The 22,710-nt window shown below is 46.7% G+C and overlaps 1 protein-coding gene across 1 annotated transcript in view; it reads right to left on the minus strand.

Annotated features, from left to right (window-relative positions):
• Window positions 1-21,102, minus strand: part of LOC135207466 (mucin-2-like) — a 34,045-nt gene extending 12,943 nt beyond the window's left edge. Inside the window, exons 1-8 of the mRNA XM_064239192.1 lie at window positions 21,097-21,102; window positions 15,359-15,412; window positions 14,902-14,967; window positions 14,542-14,739; window positions 13,305-13,354; window positions 13,028-13,129; window positions 4,589-4,686; window positions 4,248-4,471 (exon numbers count right to left, since the gene is read on the minus strand). Of these exons, the coding sequence (XP_064095262.1) occupies window positions 4,248-4,471; window positions 4,589-4,686; window positions 13,028-13,129; window positions 13,305-13,354; window positions 14,542-14,739; window positions 14,902-14,967; window positions 15,359-15,412; window positions 21,097-21,102 (798 nt within the window). The remainder of the gene's footprint in view (window positions 1-4,247; window positions 4,472-4,588; window positions 4,687-13,027; window positions 13,130-13,304; window positions 13,355-14,541; window positions 14,740-14,901; window positions 14,968-15,358; window positions 15,413-21,096) is intronic.
• Window positions 21,103-22,710: the final 1,608 nt, after the last annotated feature.

The following is a 22,710-nucleotide window of genomic DNA, read 5'->3' on the forward strand; positions in this document are numbered from 1 at the left end:
CTCTGCAAGATGAACGTGACTTCCGAGACCCAGAGGAACTTTGCCGAGGTTACGGCGCTGATTCGTCAGCACAATGACCTCGGGGAAGGATCGCCGCTCCCACCAGCAAGCCACGTCTCGGCTCGAGTCGTTTTGGGGCCCGATAGGGAACCCAAATCGACGGTGGGGCGGCCGCGATCGGAGCTTGCCGACTGTGTTGAGCCAGGTAGTCTCTCGTCTCCGGACAAGAAGGCTCCCTCGGTTCTGGACGGTCGACAACAAGCTCCTTCGCCTCCTCTACTGCGACAGAGGCGATTCTACGTGTCTTCGGACATCGTAGTTATATATCCCTTCGGTCCTCCTGAGGTTTCCGACCTCGACGAGGACTGGAATGAGTCGGAGCGGTATCGGCTCTCTCCTGTCAGGTCTCGATCAGGCCCCAACCGACGACGTTTCACAGAGGAAGGACGGCATTCCCCCTCACCTGCTGCCGGAAGGGGGGGGGTGCCTGGCCAGCCATGGGGACCCCGGTCCATCAGCGGCGTACGCTCCAGGGGCATCGAAGGACGTAGCATTGAGACAGGAGATCAAGACCATGCTGAGCAAGAGAACTGTAGAAATCGGTACGGATCAACCACCGGGCTTTACAGCCGACTCTTCCTGATGGAAAAGTCTACTACAGGCTGGCGCCCAGTGATAGATCTCTCTCCCCCGTAACCGGTTGGTTCGCCAGACCCGGTTCACGATGGAGACGGCACGCTCAGTGCTCGACTCTATGAGGAGAACGATTTCATGCTTTCAGTGGACTTGAAGGATGCGTATCTACAAATACCCATTCATCAGTCCTTCGGAAAGTACCTCCGCTTCATCCTCGACGGGACGGTGTAACCAGCTCAGGCCACGTTGCTTCGGTCTCAACCAGCCCCACAGGTGTTCAGCGCAAGTGTTCACTCTGGTGTCGGCTTGGGGCCATTCGCACGGGATATGTCTGATGGGATATCTCGACGATTGGTTAGTCCTGGCGAGCTACCGCTCGCAGTTGCTACAGGACAGGGATCGACTGCTCGAGTTCTGTCGCGATCTGGGGATCGTTCTGAACTTCGAAAAGTCCGATCTCGAGCACAAGCAGAGGATGAAGTACCTGGTATGCTGATCGACACGGTAGCAGATTCAGGGAGGGCGGCCAACCAGTTCCTGTCTCGGCAGGAACAGGTAGCTCAGCAATGGAAAGTCGTGATCGGACACCTGTCGTCACTCGGGAAGCCAGTCCCTAACGGGCGTCTTCACCTGCGGTCTCTTCAGGGAGACCAAAGGAGAGTTGGTCACAGGCGACGGATCCCCCAAGCCTCCCTTGGTCACTGACACAGGAGGTGAGGCAGGACCTAGCCAGGTGACTGGACGACAGGAACCCCTCAAGAGGAGTTGCCTTCCTCCGCGCACTCTCCCCCCGGACATGCAGCTGCTCCCAGACGCATCGCCCGAGGGATGGGCGCACACCTGGAAGAGTTGCGGACTTCAGGAGTGTGGTACGAGAACGACAAGCACCTTCACATCAATGTACTGGAACTAAAGGCAGCGTTCCTTGCTCTCCAAGAGTTCCAGGACCGCTTGATGAGACACTCAGTGGTGTTGATGTACGACAACACCACGGTGGTGGCTTACGTCAACAAACAGGGGGGGCCGGGGGGGCCTAGTGTCTCTCCCGTTGTATCAGTTGACTCGGCAGGTGCACGAGTGGGCCGAGGCACACTCAATAGAGCTGTCGGCACGCTACATTCCAGGGAAGGAATGTAGTAGCAGACACGCTCAGCCGTCGGGATCAGGTGATAAGACCGAACGGTCTCTACACCAGGACGTGGCGAAAGGCTCTTCGACCTGTGGGGGCGACCAGTCGAGGATCTGTTCGCCATCCGGCACAACAGGAAGCTCCAGGTGTGTTCTTCTCGGCCGTGCCGGATCCATGGGCAGCTGCAGAGGACGCTCTTCAACACCCGTGGGACACCTCTTCGCCTATGCCTTTCCCCCGTTCAGCCTGATTCGCAAGGTGATCAGTCGAGCACTGGTCATCCCGAATCTCAGGATGATCCTGATGGCTTCCAAATGGCCACAAGCCATTTGGTATCCGGACCTGCTGGCTCTTCTCGTAAGAGAACCGAGAGAGATTCCCCCATTGGCACAACCTTCTCGCCCAGCCACACGTCGAGAGGTACCACCGAGCAGTTCCAGTCTCTACGTCTTCACGGCTGGCTGTTATCCACCTTCTCTTTCTTGCGAACGAGAAGCTTTTTTCGTTGCGCAACAACAGAGATGGCTGGAAACGTCCGTCAGTCCTCTGCAGCTGTGTACCAGGGGAAGTCGGCCGTCTTCGGTGGTTGGTGTCGTAGACGGGGCCCATCTCCTCTCAGAGCCAATCTTCAGCAGGTAGCGGATTTCGCGTTTTTCTTTCGCCGAGGAAGCTCCTCTAAGTTCCCACAGTCAAAGGATACAGAGCCCCGCCTTGTCGCTCCTCCTGAAACTGACGGGATTGGACATCTCGAACTCGTTCGAGATCTCCTTGCTTAGTAGCAGCTTCCAAAGGTCTTGCCAAACCAAACCAGGGACTCGAATGAACCTCGTCTTGCTGGACCTGGCATCGGCGAAGAGATACGGGTACGTCATGCAGATAATGATGTGGATGAGATGCTGCTTTGTCCTGGGAGGACGCTATGGCGCTATCTGAAGAGAACTCGACACCCTCGAGCCTGAGTGTCGACGCCTCTTCGTTAGCAACGGGTCAACAAGAAAGAAGTATCAAAAGAAACACTCTTTCGTCCTGGCTGCGTGAGGTCTTCAGGAGGGCGTATGAGGCTGATGGTAGTGACGACATCCGTACGTCCCGTCCGAGAACTCACGAAGTTAGAAGTATTGGCCCCTCGTCGGCGTTTCGTAAGAACTTCTCCGTGGCGCAGGTATGGAAGGCAGTGGTCTGGTACAACCAGACCACCGGCAACTTCCTTATACCTATTGGATATTGCCCATAGGTCCTTGGATCGGTTTCCTTAGGACCCGTGGTGGCTGCTCAACACGTCGTCTAGCGAACCCAGACCCTAGCAGGCTGAACAGCATCGAGTCCTGGTGTGACTGTATGAATAGATAGTGATGAGGAAGTGACTGGCTTCTCTTTCTATCTTTTCTTCCTCTCTACCTGTGGGTAGAAGGGATACGGTCATCACCCTGCGTGGATAAGGACGAGATGCAGGTGACGCTATACGACAGAGCCCCATCCTATCCCTTGCACGAGGGATGGGAGCAGAATATCCACCACTTCCTTCTTCACAAGGGGGGGAAGTGGATGCCTACAAGAGTCAAAACCATGACTTTAACTTTGCTCCTGTACAGGAACAAGTTTCTTACATTGCTGGTACGAAGAGATGCGCATGCCCCTCTCTTAGTACTCGTCCAGAGGTCTGACCATTGATCCTGCGGTGCACACCCCGATCAATCGGACAGAGGCTTGGATCCCTCCCTCGCTCTTACGACCAGGGAGGCTTCCAAGGTTGGGCGAACACCAGTCTGTTCACAAAAGACTCAGATTCCACCCACCAAGAAGTGAGTCTTCCTATTGTAGGACCGAAGGTTTGTATGCCGTGTCGGAACAAATGACAATTTGTCCAAAATTGCATTTTTCCTAACTATACAAACCTGAGGTCCTTTTACACATAGCCCCACCTCATGCCACCCCTCACTCTGCAGTTTTTGCTTGGGCCAAAAGCAAAAGTGATTTGTTTACCTCCCAGTCGCGCGCGCGCTCGCCTGTCGGACAAGCAGTTAACTACGAACCCCTTGTTCGAAAGCTTACGACCTATCCAGCTGCCGCTAGTACCTTCCTATTGTAAAAGGACCTCAGGTTTGTATAGTTAGGAAAAATGCAATTTTGGACAAATTGTCAATTATTTTGTCCTAAAAGAAGTGATTCATAATCTATTCAGTAGAAAGGGAAGGGAGTTGAGATCCACAAGAATGAACGTGGAAAGAATACGCAAAGTGAGTGACAGGTAGCGGTCCATAATGGGGGAGCACAACATGATGAATGAATAGATGGAAGGCCAGAGGTAGACATGAAGTTATACAAATAACCCATAGTAGCCACTACAGGGGCCAGAGGTAACACAAACTGAGATATCTATGGGTGACATATAATGGGAATGTAACAGAAGTGAATTGAAGGACTCTCCACGTCGAAGTTATTATGGTATAGATAAGGTAAATTTCTTGCGCATAAAACTAACCTTGAATATCCTCCAATCTGAATCTGAATCTTCATCACCTTCTTCCTCATCTTCTAAAGCCAAAGATGAATCCCTTGAACTATGAGTAAATGATTCCTCACTATTTTCTCCAGTACTTCCCTCACATTCACAGCCAATATGATCATGGGCATGTAGCCTGGAGTCCGGCAAGGGCGATGACTTTTGCTTCAAAATTGATGGCACATCTGGCAGTCTTATACCTCCTAATAACAATATAATCATTATAACATACCCAGAATAATACAGAATTGATAAGCTTCATCGAGATCTTAAATGGCTAATTTCAAACATCAAACAAAAACAACTGGAATGATAATTACCTTCAACAACCTCAGGCTTTTCTTTTGTTTTCTTAATTGGAGTTCCTTTTCCCAGCTTCTCATCCGCTATTACTGTCTCAATTCCACCACAAGTCAAACTAGTTGAAAAAATATAGTGAAAAGATTTACTATAGATACAACAGACTGTCTTAATTTATTTTAATATTATGTAGCGCATTAACCAGAAATCAACAGATAATCCTATGACTGCTGTTTGGATATTATTGGTCACAAATTTGAAATTATTTAATTAGTTTACTCGGTAATGTACATTTGACTGGTAGGTATGATGTTAAGACACTGTGAATGGGAACACATGCAACAATAAAACATAGTACTATGCACAAGCATGTTTGTGTTTGGTAGGAATGTTATTTTTGATGCCATCCCTACACCATGCAACTAGTGGCATATGTACTTGACTTGTGTCATTGTATGTTTATAGAAACAGAATTCACCTATACTGTAAGCTAATACAGGATACAGGCAGTCCCTGGGTTACGACGGGTTCGGCTTACGACATTCCAAGGTTAAGGCGCTTTTCAATTATATTCATCAAAAATTATTTCCAGGGTTACGACACATGTTCCAGGGTTACAATGCCTACAACGCTGATTTGGCAGAAGAAATACGACACCAAAAATGCAAAACAATCAATATTTGAAGTTTATTTTTAATGAAAAATGCAATAAGAATGCAGTTTATATAGTTTTTAATGCACCCAAAGCATTAAAAGTAAGGTTTTGTACATGCAACTTCCCCGGCAGATATATACTTAGCTAATGTCTCTGACGTCCCGACAGAATTCAAAACTCATGGCACACGCTACAGGTAGGTCAGGTGATCACCCTCTCCCGCCGCTGGGTGGCAGGAATAGGAACCATTCCCGTTTTCTGATCAGATTTTCTCTGTCGCCGGTGCTGACAACATCGTTGTTGGTATCTCCTGCATGGAATTCTTGCTTGCTTCGCTGAGGATTGTTTGGGAAGTATTTAATCTTTGGCTATTGGCATACGCTGTTTTTGGACCGTTTTTTGGAATTGTTTTTGGAATGTTCTTAGGATGTCTGATGTTACACCTGAAGCTCGCTTCAGAGTGTGTATGAAAGAAGGATGTAAGGTGAGGTTACCGAAGGCTACGGTGGACCCTCACACTATATGTGTCAAATGTAGGGGGAATGAATGCTCAGTTACGAATACTTGTGATGAATGTGTAAGTTTAACCGAGATTCAATGGAAGAGTTTGACTGCATATGTCAAGAAGTTAGAGAAGGATAGAATAAGGAAGGCTTCAGCTAGAAGTTCAAGTAGATCCTGCTCTATGGAACAGGATAGTCATTCTAACCCTGTAGTAGTTTCTCCTACTTCTTATGTGGTTTCAGCTCCTTCCCCCTGCAGCGAACTCGTAGATCCGTCTTCCGAGAGGGCTGCTGTAGAAGCGTCGATACGTAATTTGCAAAAGCAATTACGAGAGATGGAACAAGGTAAGGGTGAAGTGTTCAGTGACGTGTACAGTGTCCCCAGTGCAGTGGAGGGGGCGTCTGACCGACTCCGCTTCGCTCCTAGGACTAGACCTCTTTCAGACTCCCATGACCAAGGGAGGAGGAATGTCGAAAGCCACAAGGGGGATGTAGAGTATCCCCAACGGTCAGGCGTCCCTTCAGCAGATCCTGTAGACTCGTCCCAGGCTGCATTGGATCGCTATAGAGAAAGCATCCTAAGGAAGTGTTTCTCCGACTCAGATTCTTCCTCGCCTAAATGTGGATGGAGCTCCGCTTCCAAGTCGCGCCCGCTTAAAAGAGCCTGGAAGCCCTTCATGGCGGACGGCGCTTTTAGATTTCAGCCCGGAGCCTTTTCCGGAGTAGTCTCCCGCGCAGAAGAAGAGAGCAATGAGATCACTGGATTCTTCGCCAGAAGGAATTCGCACTTCTACTTGGAAGTTTTTGATGGGCCTACAAGCACAATTGTCCACTTTAGTAGGCTCTCTTTCTGGAAGTAAGCGCAAGGAGCCTTCTCGCAGGAAGGACACCTCTCTCCCTGTAAAGAGCTCTTTTAAGAGGCCCTCTCCTAGTAGGAGGTCGGACTCTAGTAGGCGCCTTTCTCCGAGAAGACCCCCTTCTCCAACCAGATCTTTCGAAGGAGACTCTCTCTGTGCTTCGTCTCAGCACGGACGATTGGCTTCTCCACCTAGAGGCTCTGCTTCGAGGAAACTTCAGGATTCCTCTAGACGCCCGGAGATAGGCACAAGCGCCTCTCCTGTTAGGCGTAAGGAAATGCTCCCCGCACGAAGGAGTAGCAGTCTCTTTCCTTCGTTCGAGCGCTCTCCGAGAGGTAGTCTCCTGGCAGACTAAAGGGGCAAGAGAGTCTACGCCCTTCCCGTAGAGAGAGAGGTGAGAAGTTCTCTCCCTCCAGACGTTATCAGAGAGATTCTAGCGCCTCCCCTAGAAGGCGCCATCTTGATGTAAGGCGTTCTTCTCCTCCGAGGAGAGTTACTCCTCCTAGACGCACCCAATGTGACTTTAGCGCCTCTCCAGGCAGGTGACAAGAGCCTGAGAAGAGCCTGGTTAGTGCTTTGTGCCCTACTTCTGTGAAGCACTCTTTCGGAGATTATTGTTCCTTCTCTCTCAGGGATAATCGTAAGGAAGTAAGCCCCTCTCCTGCCAGGCGCCAGGATGATGGCAGACGTCTTCCTTCCCCAAGGCGCGTAGCGCCTGATAGGCGCTCCTCACGGGGCGCAAGCGCCTCTCCTCACAGGCGCCAAGAGCCTGGAAAGAGCCTGATCCTGGATTCGCGCCTTACTCCTGGGAGGCTCTCAAGAGTAGGCGCAGGCTCCTCTCCGAACAAGCGCCAAGAGCCTGGAAAGGTGGGCTCAAGTGCCTCTCCTCTCAGGTACCAAGAACCTGTAGAGCGTCAGGAACCTAAGGGTTCTCAATATCCTCGTATTAGGCAACTTCCTAAAGAAGCGGATTCCACAGGGAATAAGCATATCCCAGGGAATGGACTTGCTTCTTCCTCTCACTTTCCCTCGAAGGAGAAGAGTCTCTCCCCTTCTAGGACTTTGTCCCCTAAGAAGCCTTATTCCCCTAATGTTACTTTGGAGGAAGTTTCTGAAGAAGAAGCGCCTAAAGACGCAGGAGTCTCGGACTACAAGAGACTTGCAACCCTACTGCTTCAGGAGTTTGGGGACTTTCTTCGCTCGGCTGATCCTCCTTCACCAGGTTCTCTACAGTCGAGCACTAAGCTTTCAAAGTCCCCTTCGTTTGTCAAGATGCGGCCTACACTTTCAATGAAGAAAGCAATAAAGAGCCTAGAGAGCTGGCTCCTTGTTAAGAAGGAGGCAGGCAAGACAGTTTTTTCCTGTCCTCCGTCTAAGCCGGCAGGTAAGCCGGGTGTCTGGTACGACACGAAAGAGCCTATGGGGTTAGGCCTCCCTTCTTCGGCAGATGCTGATTTTTCAGCATTAGTAGATTCCTCAAGAAGACGCTCTCTGCTTTCAGCGAAGGCATCTTGGGGAATGTGCAAAATGGATCATCTGCTCAAGGGTCTATTTTGCACCCTGGAGGTATTCAATTTTATGGATTGGGCCTTAGGAGCCCTAGCAAAGAGAGCTCAGGACCCAGATTTTGTAACAATGGACGTATTGACCAGTGTCCTTTCTTGCCTGGACAAGGCAGTCATGGATGGATCCACAGAAGTTGCTTCTCTCTTCGGATCTGGAGTTCTCAAGAAGAGGGCGGTTTACAGCTCCTTTTTGGCTAAATCAGTGTCGCCATTGCAGAGAGCCTCCTTACTGTATTCACCTCTTTCAGGCTACCTGTTTCCACAGGAAACGGTTAAGGACATATCGAGGTCCCTTTCGGAGGAAGCGACGCAAGATCTTCTTGCTCAGTCTGCTAAGAGGCTGAAACCGGCTGTACCTCTGGCTAAAAGAGATAAGCCTTCGTTCCAACAGCCCTTTCGGGGACGAACGACAACTAGACCCCCTCTTAGAAGTAGGAGACCGGTCAAGAGAGGAAGATCTTCTCGGAAACCATTCTCGAAACCCCAGTGAGACAGGAGTCCTCCAGACTCCAGTAGGAGCCAGACTTTTGAAATTTGCAAAAGTCTGGGCTCAGAGGGGGGCGGACACCTGGTCCCTCTCTATCCTCGAGAGAGGATATCTTATCCCTTCAGGGAGAAACCTCCCTTAACTACAACGCCAAGGGAGTTGGCGGCAAGATACAGGGATCCCTTAAGAAACCAAGCCCTCCTACACCTAGTGCAACAGATGTTGGACAAGGAGGCGATAGAAAGGGTTCAAGACCTTCAGTACCCAGGCTTTTACAACCGTCTTTTCCTTGTACCAAAAGCCTCAGGGGGGTGGAGACCAGTACTGGACGTAAGCGCCCTGAATCACTTCGTGATCAAAACAAGATTCATGATGGAGACGACTTCCTCTGTCTTCGCAGCGCTGCGTCCGGGGGATTGGATGGTGTCCCTGGACCTCCAGGATGCCTATTTCCATGTGCCCATTCATCTCTCGTTCAGGAAGTACCTAAGGTTTATGGTACAGGGCGAAGTTTTTCAGTTTCGCGCCCTTTGCTTCGGTCTTGCCACGGCCCCTCAAGTTTTCACGGGACATGAAAAACGTAGCTCATTGGCTACATCTAAAGGGAATAAGGATCTCTCTGTATCTCGACGATTGGCTGATTCGTTCTCAATCAAGGGATCAATGTCTGGAGGACCTACTATCAACATTGGATCTAGCTCAGTCCTTGGGACTGTTAATAAACCTCGGGAAGTCCCAGATGGATCCCCAGCAAAGCATTGTCTATCTGGGGATTCTGATGGATTCTCGGGGTTTTCAGGTGTATCCATCCAAGGAAAGACAGGATCGAGGTACAGTATACAAAAAGTGATAACGTTCCTAGAGAAAGAACAATGTTCCGCGAGGGACTGGATGAGTCTTCTGGGGACCCTTTCCTCGTTGGAACAGTTCGTTTCTCTAGGGAGGCTTCACTTAAAACCCCTGCAATTCTTCCTGAAGGAGAATTGGGATCAGAAGCGTCAAGACCTTTCGGACTCCTTTCTTCTCTCCAAGAGAATAAAGAAAGAGCTCTGTTGGTGGTTAGAGCCAAACAGACTCAACAAGGGGCTATCGCTTCAATTACCGAACCCTTGCCTAGTGTTGTTTTGCAGACGCTTCGGAACTAGGATGGGGAGCGACTCTGGGCTCGAGAGAAGTGTCAGGCACCTGGAGTGGGGAACAGGTGTCCTGGCTCATCAACAAGAAAGAGCTAGCGGCAGTGCATCTAGCTCTCGTGCACTTCGAATCTCAAGTCTCGGGTGCCGTGTTACAAGTGAACTCGGACAACACGACAGCTCTAGCCTACATAAGGAAGCAGGGAGGGACTCACTCCTTCTCCCTTTACGAAAAGGCAAAGGAGCTTCTCCTGTGGGCAGAGGATCGAAACATTACACTCCTAACAAGGTTTGTCCAAGGCGAAAAGAACATGAGAGCAGACCTGCTGAGCAGGAGGGATCAAGTCCTTCCCACAGAATGGACTATGCACTCAGAGGTCTGCAACAAACTTTGGAACCTCTGGGGGAGATCCAACATAGATCTTTTCGTAACTCATTGGAATGCGAGGCTGGAGAACTACTGCTCTCCAATTTCAGACCCGAGAGCAGTAGCAGTAGACGGTCTCCTTCTAGATTGGAAGGGGATCGACGGGTACGCTTTTCCTCCTTTCAAGATCCTAGGAGAAGTAATAAGAAAGTTTGTCTCAGCGGAGGGAGCAAAGCTGACCCTTATCGCTCCATTCTGGCCAGCTCAAGATTGGTTCACAGAGGTACTGGAATGGATGATAGATTTCCCAAGGTCCCTTCCTCTACAGAACGATCTTCTCAGACAACCCCACTTCGACAGATACCACAAAAACCTCCCCGCTCTCGGTCTAACTGCCTTCAGACTGTCGAAGGACTCGTCAGAGCGAGAGGTTTTTCACGCTCGGCTGCAAAGGCGATTGCAAGAGCCAGAAGACCCTCAACAATACGCGTGTACCAGTCGAAGTGGGAAGTCTTCCGAAGGTGGACCAGGACTCAGAATGTATCCTCTTCCAGTACCTCTGTGACGGACATAGCTGATTTTCTCCTGTACTTGAGGGAGAAATGCAACCTAGCAGTTTCTACCATAAAAGGTTATAAGCGCATGCTTGCCTCTTGTTTTTAGACATAGAGGACTTAATATCACAGAGGATAAAGACCTACATGACTTAATTAGGTCCTTCGAAACTTCGAAGTCCAAAACGTCTAAACCACCTAGCTGGAACCTGGATGTGATATTGAAATTCCTAATGTCGGAAACGTTTGAACCTCCTAATACTTCCTCCTTTAGAGATCTGACTAGGAAGTCTCTCTTCCTTTTTGCACTAGCCTCTGCTAAGAGGATAAGTGAACTTCAGGCTTTAGAAGGCACAGTGGCTTTAAGAAGGATTCGGCAGTATGCTCCTTTAACCCCCTGTTCTTAGCCAAGAACGAGAACCCTTCTAAACCTTGGCCAAGGACGTTCGAGATTAAAGGGCTGTCGTCACTGGTAGGGAGAGACTTAGAGAGGACCCTGTGTCCAGTCAGGATCCTCAAGTTCTACCTAGAAAGGAAGAAGCTACTGGGAGGAAGCTCGGAGAGCCTTTGGTGCTCAGTAAGAAATCCGAAGAGGACTATGTCTAAAAATGCCCAAGCCTTTTTTATAAGAGACATTATTAGAGAAGCTCATACATCCTGTGAAGATGAACATTTCAAACAACTAAGAGTTAAAGCTCATGAGGTCAGAGCCGTGGCCACCTCCTTAGCTTTTCACAGGAATGTCTATACAGGCGCTGGTCGAGTCCACTTACTGGAGATGCAATTCAGTATTTGCATCTAACTATTTGAGAGACGTTCGTGTCACTTATGAGAAGTGCTTCTCTCTCGGACCTTACGTATCTGCGGATTCGTTGCTGGGACAGGGAGCTGAAGGTAATCTTATTTAGTTTAGATAATTAGAAAATTTTAATTTTGTGGTGTTGTTTTTTATGGTTGATTGGAAGTGGGTCCGGGAATTGTACCCCTTTCAAATCGTAGTATCTAACAATATTAGTGTGGTCAGGTGGTCGAGATTGGCTTTCGTGCTCCTTGTTAGTGGTTTGGACATAGGCTCTGTCATGTAAGAGGGTTAGTCCCCGTTGATATGATGAAGGTGAAGGCTCTGCCATATAAGTGGGTCAGCCCCCATTGGTATGATCCAAGACAAGGCTCTGTCAAGTAAGTGGGCTGGCCCCCATTGACAAGATCCAGAAGAGCTTTCAGTGTCAGGTCTCATCCTCACTGAAACTCTTGAGGCAAGCAGACTCATAGATAGTAATCATGAAGTCTTCTGCCCAATAAGGTAGGAACCAAGGTTTTAAACAAGTTTATATATATAGTACCTACAACAAACGTTGTTTCCCTGTTTTTTATTGCTGTTTATATTAAGTAACTATCTCTTACCCGCCACCAAGGGTGCCAATCAGCTAAGTACGTATATATCTGCCGGGGAAGTTGCATGTACAAAAATTGATATTGTTAAGATACAATAAAGTTTTGTACATACTTACCTGGCAGATATATACGATTAATGGCCCACCCAGCCTCCCCTCAGGAGATAGGTGGAAGAGAAAATCTGATCAGAAAACGGGAATGGTTCCTATTCCAGCCACCCAGCGGCGGGAGAGGGTGATCACCTGACCTACCTGTAGCGTGTGCCGCGAGTTTTGAATTCTGTCAGGACGTCGGAGACATTAGCTAAGTATATATCTGCCGGGTGAGTATGTACAAAACTTTATTGTATCTTAGCAATATCATTTTTCATAGGATTTTGGACAATGTTCCGGCTTACAACGCGTCTCAAGAACGGAACCCCCGTCGTAACCCGGGGACTGCCTGTACATGCAGTTTAAAATATCAACTGCTTTCATTTTTAATATCTACTCTCTGAAAAGGAACAAATATAATCACATACGTTCTACAATAAGTGAGATGACAACTTGCTGTAATACATAATAAAGGCAGTCCCCGGGTTACAACGGGGGTTCCGTTCTTGAGACGCATTGTAACCTGAAAATCGTCGTAAGCCGGAAAATCATAAAAAATCCTAAGAAAACCTTACTTTTAATGCTTTGGGTGCATTCAAAACTGTATAAACTACATTCTTATTGCATTTTTCATCAAAAAAACCTTCAAATATTGATTATTTTGCATTTTTGGTGTCATATTTCTTCTGCCAGATGAGCATTTTAGGTGTTGTAACCCTGGAACATGTGTCGTAACCCTGGAAATAATTTCTGATGAATATAATTGAAAAGCGCCTTAACCTCGGAACGTCGTAAGCCGAACCCGTCGTAACCCGGGGACTGCCTGTACAGTGCCATCTTTTACATTTTACCTTTGCTCACAAACAGCGTGAACATGCAATGCATGAAGCTGATAGAGAGAAGCTTCTGCTTGATCTACCAGTAGAGGATCAGGTCCTGCATTTTCTTCAAAACTGTAAGAACACATGATAAGGAATATTATTTGGAGATCATTATTTTGTATGGTTATTCATAGTTTTTAATAAATAACACCAATAAATACAATGTACAAATGAATTATAATGCATAAGGTCATAAGTAAAAGAATTTTCAATAGTCCAAGACAACACATTTGGAAGGATAACTTACGGTTCTGTCACTCCTCCTGCCTCTAGGAGTAAGCCAAGGAGACAATGATTCTGGGTAAGATAAATATATCACTAAATTAGAAAGAACTTACTAAATTTGGTTAACGGTCTGCATGTGAATTATAACACGAGAAAATCTTAACTACTGTAATTCTTGCAAAATACATATAAGGTTTGGGTTAAGTGCACTGTGAACAGATAAAAGTAATTGGTTCTTATTTGTTATATACTAGTAACAGTGTACACAGTAATGGTTACAAGATTAGCACACAATCAGTGTTATGTTAAAGCCTCATCATTCTAGAACAGAAACATTTTGAGATGAAAATTTCATGTAGAAATGACAAAACTTATTAAAGCATGTCATTCCTTGTTTCAATGCAACATTCTGCTCGGGTTCGACTGAGCATGATCCTGACTAATGACAAGAGTAAGCTGATCTGTAACAATGAGTCTAGCACATCATAAACAAGGTGGATGATGGGTGGGCAGGATGTGTGCTGGTTAGCCACGGGTATTTTCCTGCAAATATCTTAATTGGTCAGTAGGCAGCTATCGATTTCTTGCCACACTGGTGGTGGCCACTCCCAAGGGATGCTTATTCTGTTGGCTGTCAATGTTGGAGTCATTATTGTGTGTAAGTCTTGTTAGGTTCTATTCCAACAGAAGCCCTCCCTGAAAACAAAGAGGAAGTATTTCACCTGCCACCAATATCAAATGCTGTTTTAACTAGGAGTTAAAGGCTGCCACCCTGGTGTTTTTTACACCTGAAAATGCTTATTCTGTCATCTTTCTTAATTTTGGAATCATTATCCGGAGTAGGCACTGGCGCTGTTAGTGGCCAGAAATACATGTTCTCTTGTAACTGTTGGTGTTGTGTTGGAGTCATAACTATCGGTTGCAAGTCTTGTTGAATCCTGCCCAACAATATTAGGTCCCCATTCAACGAGGAACAACACTTCAAAAGAGTAAAAACAAAATATGTAGAAGTAAGAATCCTCAAACATAAAGTGAAGGAAATTGAATGTTGTACGTGTTAATTCTCATTAATACAGTACTTGAAACTATGGATACAAGATACTGACCACAGTCACAACTGGAAGCTGGAGATACATCCATGCATGCGCAGACTGTACGGGGAATGAGGTGTCTATGCAATTCTCTGACCAAGTATGTGGGCTATTTATAAGTAGTAATGAGTTTGTTGTTACAATTATTTTCATGATGACAATATTTACCATAGCAACAACAAGCAAGTAATGGTTGATGGCTTCATCTTGAGGAACTGATGGATCATTGTAAGGATACACAGGTCTCCAGGCAACCAACTGGCTCACTGATTCATGTGCAGTAAGTGTGAGCAGACCATGATGATAACAGTACAGCCAGACATTTCTTAATTCTTCGCTGGGTAGATGTGAGGCTACTAAATATCCCTGTGGGATGGAAGAAAAAAACCTTTTGTGAATTCTTTGCCTAAAGAAGATAGCATCTGGATTTAATGTGCCAGCAAAATTATGAGAGAAATCTAGAATAAGACTTATCTAAATACCTTTACAAGTATACAATACAGGTGCTATCAAGTTCTAATGAATTACCTTATAGAAAAGGCTACATCCCAATATGTTGTAAAGAGGAGCGCAATCCTCGCAATCTGAATCGTCCTGAAACACATAAATAACAGTGAGGTATTAAAAAAAAAAACACAGTTTATTTTTATCCTATCATCTGAGGATGTTATCATGCTAACTGCAAATTAAAAAAATTAAAAAAGAAGGCCACACACGAAACATATCACTAAAAAGTATAGAATTTATGATAAAATAGTTTGTGGTCTTAATTACACGATTCCACAATGATCACTAGCAAGTAAAAGAACCATCAAACTAAAGCAACACTATAAGATACTTTTTGCATCATTGTAAAGTCCCAGACTCTTTATTACAATATATGAGAATGTGATCAATTATAGGAAAAATTAAAAGTCTAAACGCACATGTATATGTTACGAATTCTAGGTAAATACTGCTTCTAGCAAGGATCAATGCTACTTACGTCATCTCCAAAATCCCCAGACTCAAGTTCACTAAGGCAGTTGTCTATCTGAAGCTGAAAAAATAATTTTATACATTACTTAGCATATCATAGCATCCATAAAAACTTAATTTACCACTGACAATTAATGGCGATTACATATACAGTACTCATTCAGTTTTTAATATATTAAGTTCATCATCAATATGCTTGTAATACAAATAATAATTTTCTTCTTTTACAAGCACAAGTTCCAATTAAACACTAGCCCAGAGTCTAAAATGATATTGTTATGATACAATAAAGTTTCATACATACTTACCTGGCAGATATATACATAGCTATCGACTCCGTCGTCCCCAACAGAAATTCAAATTTCGCGGCACTCGCTACAGGTAGGTCAGGTGATCTACCGCCCTGCTCTGGGTAGCAGGACTAGGAACTATTCCCGTTTTCTAATCAGATTCTCTCTTCCACCTGCTCCTGCGGGGAGGCTGGGTGGGTCTTCAATCGTATATATCTGCCAGGTAAGTATGTATGAAATTTATTGTATCATAACAATATCATATACATTCAACTTACCTGTCAAATATATACATAGCTGATTGACACCCTTTGGTGGAGGGCAAGAAGAGACAGCTAACTAACTGACTAGACAGGTAAACAACATATGTTGTAGGTATAAATAAACCTTAGTTCCTTACCTTATTAGATGGAAGAATTCGTGGCTGACTCGCCCAGGAGTCTGCTTCATCTCAAGAGCCTTAGCGAGATAGTGATCTGTGGCCAAGAGTTCTTGCTGGTCTGTCGATGGGGTCTTATCCACTTACTCGGCAGAGCCTAACTGGCGTTTGTCAAGGGGTGCTAATCCGCTTATATGACAACACGCCTTCTTTAAGGAGCACACAACCGATCCCGATCACCCGATCCTAACCCGTGTTAGTTCTAAGATTGCCAAGAGTCATCCCCAAACTCTTAGCAAACAACCACAAACTCGAAACTCATACATACAAAATCAAAAATAAAAATTTTGTACCCCTCTAATAGTCAGCTGTCACTCGATTTCCTAATGAAGCGAAGTGAAGGCCGCCAGTGCGACATCTGACACTGTCATGCAGGAAACACGAGAACACATCCGACAAGAGGGTTACGTACACATATTTAAGGATCGATGCTCTCTCCTTTATCCAGAACCATCTGTGCTGACACAAACGGACCTAAAGAAAAACATTTCTCATACGTTACTCGCACATCTTTAAATAATGAGATGCAAATACTGAGTTGCATCTCCAATAGGTTGCGTCCAAAATATTTTTAAGTGACATATTTTCTCTGGAACGCAATTGATGTCGCGATTGCCCTTACCTCATGAGCTCTTACTCTTAATAGATTAAAAGAGTCATCTGGGCAGTTTCTTATGAGCCTCGGTAATTACACTTTCTAACAAAGAAGGCCAAAGCATTTTTAGACATAGGTCTCTTGGGGTCTTTCACCGAGCACCATAGACCATGTTGTGAGCCTCCCAACCGCTTCTTTCTGTCCAGATAGAATTTCAGTGCTCTAACTGGACAAAGTGATCTTTCTATTTCTCTGCCTACTAGGCTAGTAAGTCCTTTTACCTCGAAACTCCTAGGCCAGGGATTCAAAGGGTTCTCGTTTTTGGCAAGAAAAAGAGTCTGGAATGAACAAATCGCAGAATCTTCTTTGAAACCAACTCGTGACTCAAGGGCGTGCAACTCGCTGACCCTTTTAGCCGTAGCCAGAGATAGAAGAAATATACACTTTCTAGTGATATCCCGGAATGAAGCCGTATGAGGTGGTTCGAACTCTTCCGAGGATAGAAATTTCAGAACCACATCTAAGTTCCAGCTCGAATCCTAGCTCTACTGACTTGGACGTTTCAAAGGAGCGGATGAGATCGTGCAAATCTTTATTATTCGTCAAGTCTAAGCCCTGTTTCTAAAGACTGACGAAAGCATACTTCTGTATCCTTTAATAGTTGGTACAGAGAGATGGACTTTTCCCTCAGGAAAAGAAGGAAATCCGCAATTTCGGTTACAGAGGTATTGGAAGAGGACAGCTTCTTCGACCTGCACCAGTTTCTGAAAACTTCCCACCTTCGATTGGTACACTCGCCTAGTAGATGATCTGCGGGCTCTAGCAATTGCGCTTGCCGCCTTGCGAGAAAACCCCTCTCGCTCTGACCAATCTTTCGATAGTCGAAAGGCAGTCAGAGCAAGAGCGGGTAGATTTTGATGGTACCTCTCGAAGTGGGGTTGTTTGAGCAGATCTATCGTGTTTGGAAGAGATCTGGGGAAGTCCACTGTCCACTCCATCACCTCCTTGAACCAAATTCGGGATGGCCAATATGGGGCTATCAGAGTCATTCTGGTTCCCTTCGAAGGCCACAACTTTCTGACTACTTCCCCCAGCAATTCTTGAATGGGGGAAAAGGCGTACACGTCTTAGCCCTGACCAGTCCAGGAGAAAGGCGTCTATTACATAAGCCCTGGGATCCTCTACCAGGGCGCAAAATGTGTCTATCCTTTTGGAGAGAAGCGTGGCGAATAGAATCTATCTGCGGTTTCCCTCAAAGATACCGAAAGGGTTCTGACAGACTTCCGAGTGGAGGGTCCATTCTGTAGGAAGGACCTGGAACCTCCTGCTCAGTCTGTCCGCTCTCACGTTCCTCTCCCTTGCAACAAATCTCGTTAGAAGAACCACATTCCTTTGATTTGCCCAAATCAGCAGATCTCTTGCCAGTTCGTATAGGGCGAAAGAGTGAGTTCCTCCTTTTTTTCTTGACATAAGCCAGAGCGGTCGTATTGTCGGAGTTTATCTGAATTACTTTGTCTCTGACTATCTGCTCGAAGCTCCTTAACGCGAGGTGAATCGCAAAGAGCTCCTTGCAATTTATGCGCCATGACCCTGCTCTTCCGACCAGGTGCCTGACACTTCTTCGGACCCTAGAGTCGCACCCCAACCTGTCTCCGACGCGTCTGAGAACAATGTCAGGTTTGGGTTGCCGAACTTCTAAGGATACTCCTCTGTTTTCTTCCGCCCCAGGGGGTCAACCACCACCTTAATTGTTCCTTTACTTTTAATGAGATTGGAAACGTGTCCGAGAGCTGTCCTGTCTTCCAACTCCAACTGCTTCTCAGGAAGTACTGAAGCGGACGGAGATGCAGTCTTCCTAGAGGAAAAAAACTGTTCGAGCGAGGAAAGGGTCCCCAGAAGGCTCAACCATTCCCTCGCTGAAGTACGCTCTTTCTCTAAGAAGTTCAATACTGTGGCACAGCCTTTCCTTACTCTCTCTTGAGAAGGAAATACTCGAAAACCCCACCGATAATCCATCTGAATCCCAGATAGACTACGTTCTGGCTGGGGACCATCTGGGATTTCTCGAGGTTCACGATTAATCCTAATGTCTTTGTCAATTCCAGGATTGTTGACAGGTCCTCCAGACATGCTTTTGAGACCTGGCCCTGATGAGCCAGTCGTCCAGGTATAGGGAGAACGTTTATCCCTTTCATGTGAAGGTGTTTTGACACATTTTTTCATCAAGTCTGTGAAGACTTGGGGGAGCCGTAGACAGGCCGAAACACAGGGGCCCTGAAATGATAGATCCTTCCCTCGAACATGAAACGAAGGTACTTCCTCGACGAATGGTGAATCGGGACGTGGAAATATGCGTCTTGAAGATCTAGAGACGCCATCCAATCTCCTTGACGGAGAGCTGCAAGTACTGAGGCAGACGTTTCCATGCTGAACTTCTGTTGTTGTACGAATTTATTCAGTGAATTACCTCCAGTACCGTCTCCATTCCCCCGAGGCTTTCGCTACGAGAAACAAGCGATTGTAAAACCCCGGGGAGCTTTGATCCAGTACCAGCTCTATTGCTCTTTTGTCCCACATCTGCTCCACCATTTGACGAAGATATCCATCAGAACAGGGTCCTTGTATCTGGCTGACAGTTCCCTCGGTGACGTTATCAAGGGGGGTCTGTCCTTGAATGGGATATAATAACCCTTCTTGATTACTGACATTGACCAAGGATCGGATCCTATGTCTTCCCATGCTCCCGCAAAGAATTGTAACCTGGCTCCTACAGGTGTCTGGAGGAAAGATTTCTCATTTTCCCTCTTAAAGGGATGGAAGGCAGATCTTCCCCTTTTTTTCAGTTGATTTCCTTCTGACGATGGAATCTAGCCTGAGAGCCTCCTCGAAAGGGCTGCTGTTGTTGAGCTGGCTTAGAGGCTTTCTTTTCCTCACTAGCCACAGCTCTATTCTTCTTGAGGATTGCCTTAAAAGATCCTGAGTGGCTTTTTCAGTTAGCGAAATGGGCAATGTTTCTCACCAAGACTGCGAAGGAAATAAAAAATGCTCAGAGAAGAGGCCGCATACAGCAAAGCGGATCTCTGCGAAGGCGAGACGGCCTTATTGTGAGAAAGGCACTATGAACCGCTCTCTTCTTTAGTATTCCCCGCACCGAAGAGGGAGCACACTTCCGCCGATCCATCTTGAACCGCCTTATCGATGCATGTAAGGATGCTATGCAAGGTTTCAGGGCTTAGTTGTTCTTTTTCATGGGACTTCTTAGCAATGACCCCAAGGGACCAATCTAGGAAGTTAAATACTTCTAAGGTATGAAAAAGTCCCTTGAGGAGATGGTCCATTTCCGAAAGACCCCATGTTGCTTTCGCTGAAATTTAAGGCATGTCTCCTCGACGAGTCTACGAGACTGGAGAAGTCCGATTCAGCTGAAACGGGCAGAGACAATCCCATGTTTTCTCCCGTTTCGTACCATATGCCTCTCCTGCCCCTTAGTTTAGCGGGAGGCATGCAAAAGATCGTCCTTCCTAACTCCTTCTTAGTCTTGATCCAGGAGTCCTAGAGATTGTAAGGCCCTTTTCATGGATATGGCCGGTTTCATTTTCAGGAAAGACGAAGACTTGTGTGCCTTCGTACTTGAAAATAGAGGCGAGGAGAAGGAGGAGAGCGGCTGGAGTCAATGCATCTCCATATTCTTCTAAGAGAAGAGCAGAAAGCAAATGACAATTTGTCGAAATTGCATTTTTCCTAACTTATACAAACCTGAGGTCCTTTAACAATAGGAAGTAGCTATCGGCAGCTGGAACGGTCGTATCCTTCGAACAAGGGGAGAACGGTTAACTGCTTGCTTTTTCCCCCCCACCGACAGTCGCTGCACCGCGCGACTGGGAGGTAAACAAATCACTTTTGCTTTTGGCCCATGCAAAATAAGCAGAGTGAGGGGTGGCATGAGGAGGGACTATATGTAAAGGACCTCAGGTTTGTATAGTTAGGAAAAATGCAATTTTCGACAAATTGTCATTTGTTCCGATACGTAATACAACCATCGGTCCTTTAACAATAGGAAGACTCACTTCTTGGTGGGAGGAATCTGAGTCTTTTGATAAACAGACTGTGTCGTCCATCCCTGGAAAATGCTCCCTGGTCGTAAGAGCGAGGGAGGGATCCAAGCCTCGTCCGATTGATCGGGGTGTGCACCGCAGGATCAATGGTCAGACCTCTGGGCCGAGTACTAAGAGAGAGGCAAGCGTATCTCTTCGTACCAGCAAGCAAGAACTTGTTCCTGTTTGCAAGAGGCAACATAAAGTATGGGTTGTCTCAAGCTGGCATCCACTTCCTTCCCCCCCCCCTTGTTGGAGGAAGTGGTGGATATACGCTCTATTCCCATAGTGAAAGGGATAGGATGGGGCTCTGTTTGAGTAGCTCACCTGCATCCTTGTCCTTATCCAGCAGGGTGACGACCGTGTCCCTCTAACCACAGGTATAGGGGAAGAAAAAGATGGGAAGAGGAGCCAGTCACACTCCTCATTCATTCTCATCACCATTCTTATGTCACACCAGGACGGCTCCGATGCTGTTCAGCCTGCGAGGGTCTGGGTTCGCTACACAAGTGTTGAGCAGCCACCACGGGTCCCAAGGAAAAGATCAAGGACCTGTGGGAGGCAATATCAAAGAAGGTAGAAGAAGGGCATGTGGTCTGGTTGACCAGACCCCTGCCTTCAGTACCTGCGCCACGGAGAGAATTCTTGCGGACAAGGCAGCATCTCCTTCGCATCGAAGGCGGGTGAAGTCCATTAGGGAGGGGATTGTGAACGACTCGAACCAATCGTCAGGGACCGAAGGGTTCTGAGTCTTCGCTACGAAGTTCGGTACGAAATCGAGCGTCACGGATCCCCATCCCCTGATGCTTGACTTCGCAGGAGAAGTCATGCAGTTCCTCAGAGGAAAGAAGGAAATAGTCGCATGACTATCCCTCTTCTCTACTTCGGTGATGTCCAGTACCCATACTGGTCTGTCCCGTTTGCCACGAAGTCTCTCGCATCCTCCTATCCCCATGCAGCGAAGTTTCTCAGTAGTGGATAGGACACCGACACTCCATGGTGGGTGTCAATGGTATGGGTACTGTGACAATCTATTAAAACGAAGTAATGATTGCTCTGTAACAACCGAACTAAGTCAACAGCATAGTTCGTAACTGACTCGGCGCTCTGACAGCTGCCGACTGACTGCGTCGGTAGGAGGCAAGTTGTCAAGCATCCGAGTAAGTCACGTGACCTTCGCCTTTAAAGGGTTATGCCGAGAGACCAAACAAATAATGTATTTGTTTGTCATCCACTGCCGGACAGCGAGGTGAGGATTCTCTTAAGGCATGTGCCCAACAGGCGAAAGTCATTTGCCTTCTAGAGACCGAGGTCCCTGAAGGTAAAACATCTCATGGTTGTTGAATCTCAGCTAAGGAGAAACAACACTATGTACCGTTGAAGACGAAGGTAGATATTGAATGCAACCTACGTCTTCACAGATGAATCGAGAGAAGGATTCTCAAGATTCATAACCTGTGCTTACAAATGACTGAAAAAAAACGCTAACCGCTATTTCATTGCTGTCCGGTGAGAAGTCGTAGTTGCAATGAAAGCGGGGCGTTTCTTCAGTAATGAAACACAGGGGAAAGCCGCCTGAAGAACTGCTTCTCATCGGGCTGAACATTTGGAAGTAGAGCTGTCAGGTCGGAGAGTAGGCGATGTCTTCTGGACACATCTCGTAATTCGGGTTGAACAATGAACAATTGTACACCTACGAATACGAGATATTTTTGAAGACAAACTCAGATGTCTGCAAAATCATTCGCATTATCGCAGTGCGATGCAGCGGGAGGACTTGTACAGACTTCTGTTACCGTGCGGTAAACAGAAAGATGAAAGAGTCCGAGAGATATCTCTGTTGAAAATTCTCGCAATGTCGAAGGCGATGGAATCTAGCGTCACAGCAGTAGATGGTCCTTCATTATTGCGAGAATCCCCGTTAATCAGAGACCTAAGTCC

Source organism: Macrobrachium nipponense, chromosome 32 (assembly GCF_015104395.2).
Source record: "Macrobrachium nipponense isolate FS-2020 chromosome 32, ASM1510439v2, whole genome shotgun sequence".
NCBI classification, from domain to species: Eukaryota; Metazoa; Arthropoda; class Malacostraca; order Decapoda; family Palaemonidae; genus Macrobrachium; species Macrobrachium nipponense.